At 53.5% G+C, this 3828-nt stretch overlaps 1 protein-coding gene across 1 annotated transcript in view; it reads left to right on the forward strand.

Moving 5' to 3' along the window:
• The first annotated feature begins 698 nt into the window (after nucleotides 1-698).
• DCDC2B (doublecortin domain containing 2B) overlaps nucleotides 699-3828 on the forward strand; it is a 7404-nt gene continuing 4274 nt past the window's right edge. The window contains 5 exon segments of the mRNA XM_009332217.1: nucleotides 699-976; nucleotides 1877-1934; nucleotides 2433-2509; nucleotides 2736-2867; nucleotides 3383-3529. Coding sequence (XP_009330492.1) covers nucleotides 699-976; nucleotides 1877-1934; nucleotides 2433-2509; nucleotides 2736-2867; nucleotides 3383-3529 — 692 coding nt within the window.

Below are 3828 nucleotides of genomic sequence, written 5' to 3' on the forward strand. Positions count from 1 at the left end.
GTCACTCTTGCCGTGTGGCAGATGTATCTTCCTGTTGGTGCTGACTTGTTTGCGAATAAAAAGCTTTCCTGAAGCTCAACTCTGAGTCTGTCTGTTCCTGTCTGGCTTGCCTTCCTCTCTTGGGCAGAGCCAAGTGCGTCCACGACCTCTTTCGACCCATGGCAACCTGTTCCGTGCAAAGGGTGGTGCGTCCGCGGGGATGCGGACGTTTGTCTGATACACACAGGACAGAAACCCATTGCACGTCTCGCGTGGGTGGCAAGCGATGGCAAGGGGGTGACAGCTTCTGGATAGCGCTGCTCTGGAGGGGATGTGAGCTGCTGCCATAAAGATACTGGCACTTACTGTACCTCCAGGCTTGTTCACCTGAGCCTGGTGGCCACGGTGGCTGGTGAGGGAGCTCGCAGTACTTGGCGTTTGAGGATTAAAGAGCTGTGCGGTTCCTGGTTCTCAAGCAGAAAGGCGCTCTGCAGGTTGTTTGATGTGGCCTCCAGACAGGCCCACAACTTCCTCCTGCTGGGCCTGCATCCATGGAGACAGCCAGTCGCGCCAGACTGCACTGGGAAGGGACGGCAGAGCGCGAGAGCGGCTGGTCGGAAGGGTTTGGGCTCAGGGGGAGGCTGGCCGGGGCTCTCCTCCGTGCCCCACATCGGTCTGTTTGCCTCTGTGGTCAGCGGGGCTTGCTTGACCCACGGGGGATGAGCTCCCGTGGCTTAGCTCTGGCACCACCAGCCAAGAACGTGGTGGTGTATCGCAACGGTGACCCCTTCTTCCCCGGGAGGAAGGTTGTAGTGAACCAGCGGCGGTTTCTGACCTTTGAGGCGTTTCTGAATGAGGTGACCAAGAGCATTCATGCGCCCTTGGCTGTGAGGAACCTCTACACACCCAGGCACGGCCACCGCGTCGCTGAGCTGGGGGACCTGCACGACGGGTGCCACTATGTGGCTGCGGGCTTTGAAAAGTTCAAAAAGCTCAAGTGAGTAGACGGACCTTTGGTCTCCGGGTTAGGTAAGCAGCTCTAGATCACCCCTGTGGGGAATGGGTTGGGGTGTGAATGGAAAAAAAGAGGTAAGAGGGGTAACAGACCCAACAAAAACCAGAGACCGGTTAGTTTCTTTTCCTACTGGAAACTACTGGACATATTCCAGATCACTTGGAAAATGCACATATTCCTGATAAGGTCACTTGACTCTCGGAAGAAAACGTGTCGGGGAGGCATGCGTTCTCTGGCAGGATGTTGTGATCGGTGCTGCTCTGCCTCCCGTGCACCTTGTTTTGCGGCGTGTGGGAGGTTCTGCTGCCCGCCTCCTCGGCAGAGCTGGCAGCCACACTGTCTCCACTGACAAATACTTTTGCTTTGGTTTGATGGAGTTTTTCTGTTTTCTAATCCTCGAATTAGAGCTGTTTTGGTTCATCCTGAAATAGAGGGCTAAAGATGTTCACGGCATCACTTGACTCTTGAGGGGGGTGTGTGTGTGTGTATGTTGTGCGTGTCAGGTGAATTGGGCTCCCTGGGTGTGTATTACATTTTAATAGTGGTCAGCCCTTGGAGCCTTGATCAGTGACTAACACAAAGGAATAAAATGTTCTGGGCGTCTTCAGCATGGGGATCTGAAATGGTCTGTATTTGGCTGGGAGTTTCTTAAATGTAGCAGACTTTAACTTAGGCTGAAGTTCTGGGAGACCATGAGGTGAGGCACCTGGAGAATCGTTTCAGAAGCGACCCAAGTAGGCGACCCACGCGTCTGGTGACGATGCTCCAAGGCAGAGCAGTCGGTCATTTTCTCACCGCTCTTAAAAAGGTCTTTTTCTCCCCGCTCTTCAGTCAGCCACAGCCTAGCTGGTGTGTGGCGACGTTGTCTTCTTGTTCTCACAGCTATTTAAATCACGGAAGGAAGGAGCTCCGTGGGACAAGGAACAGCGAGGATCTGCAGGTGAGTCCCTGAGCTGAGTGGGTGCAGGCGGGAGCACAGAATGAGCGGGGAGGTGTGAGAGACATTAAGGCTGGCACTGATGAAACCGAAGTTGAGATTTAAGGCTGCGAGGTGCCCAGGGGAGATCAGGAAAAAGTGCCACAGGAATCAGTAGGACGTGTGAGACAGCGCAGGGGCTGCTGCTGCGTACCTTCGTCCCCCTTAACGGTGCAGGGGAAGGATCTGTGCTCAGAGGTTCGCTGGCAATTCTGGAATGCGCTCAGCTATGTGAAGAGCCTCTGCAGCCTTGGTGTTGCTGACAACAAACCCCACCTAGCAGCAAGCAAGCATGAAGGCAGGGCAGGCAGTGTCGCAGGGCAGGCAGTGTCGCAGGGCAGGCAGTGTCGCAGGGCAGGTAGTGTCGCAGGGCAGGCAGCTCCTGACGGAGAACAGGGAACGGCCCGGGGAGGCTCGGTGCCAGGGCTGTCACTGTTCTTGTGCACTGAACTCGGTCTCTAGTTCCGCACTGTAGCTCCCTGGAAGTCGAACGTCTTGGTGCGATGGCAGAAGCACGCCCACCTGCCCTGCACGATACAGTAAGTGCCTCGGTGTTTTCTCCTCGGAGGGTCTCTGGGAATGTTTTTGGAGGCTGGAGGAGGGAATTTCTCTGTGAGAACCTGGGAATGCTGTCCCACAGGGACAATTCCCGGCTTCTCCCAGAAGTAGATATTGTCCAGGCACCAGTGGCTGGCTTTTTTTCCCCATCTTCCACAGCTGCAGGAATACTGGCTCATCGCATGCCCTGGGTTGTTTTTACTGCAGTGTTTTCCGGAATGGGGATTTGCTGAGCCCTCCTTTCCCACTGCCGCTCTCCAAGAGCACTCCACTGCAGTGGGACGCACTCCTGGCCACGCTGACAGAGAAAGCCAACCTGCGCAGTGGAGCTGTTAACAAGTGGGTATCCAGATAAGGCACAGCTCCTCTTTCCTTATGTGCAGAACATAAGCAGCTCTGATTAGCACAGAGGACTGGGAGTTCAGACAGCCGCTTCTGGTCTGCTTTTGCAATCATCTCATTTGCTTTTCAGGTTTTCCCGTCTTCAAATCAGGGCTAACCCCAATGTCTCGGGTGCTTTGTGAGGAGGGCTGATGTTGCTGGTGGTCTGGTGAAAAAGCAATAAGCAAACAGTAAAGCATGGCATAAAAAGGGGTTCATGTCTAGAGAGAGGGGCTTTTATCCAACAAATACAGCCTACCTTCTCATACATCTATTTACTGACACCCAAGGAGAAAGCTGAGATCTACTGCATCTCACTGATCGCTGGGTGTAATATTTTGGCATACTTCCTTGATCCATCCTCTCTGACTTGTCTTGGTCCTGTTCACCACTTTGCACACGTTTGCTTCCACGCTGAGGGGTTGTTCAGAGTCTTGTGACGGCTCTAAAGCCTTTGCTGTCTCTTCCTCCAGGCTCTGCAGGCTGGACGGAACCCAGGTGTCTGGTGGGGAGGAGCTGGTGAACGGCGATTACTATGTGGCAGTGGGAAATGAGGAGTACAAAAAACTGCCTTACTTTGAGCTGCTGGTGCCCCAGGATTCTGCGTGCAGGACGCTGTGGTACGTAGACTGTGGCCGAGTCGTTTAAAGAATCCCTGCCATGGTGGTCTTCAGCTAAAGCCATCCTTTTTGTAGCCCTCCTGTTCAGTGCTGTCTGCTTCAAGGCTTGAGTTTTGCTTCACGTGTTGGAAGTTTAGGAAGAAAGAATGTGTTTTCAAAGCTTTCGGTGTAAGGGTTAGCCCCTGAAATCCAGAGTTCAGCGCCAGAGAAAGCAAGCGGTTTGGTTGTTTCTCAGTTAAGTGTTCATCAAGCTCTGAGGAACATTAGGCTGGGCATAGAATCATAGAATCATAGAATCA

This window comes from Pygoscelis adeliae, unplaced genomic scaffold (genome assembly GCF_000699105.1).
Source record: "Pygoscelis adeliae isolate BGI_AS28 unplaced genomic scaffold, ASM69910v1 Scaffold359, whole genome shotgun sequence".
In the NCBI taxonomy this organism is placed as follows: Eukaryota; Metazoa; Chordata; class Aves; order Sphenisciformes; family Spheniscidae; genus Pygoscelis; species Pygoscelis adeliae.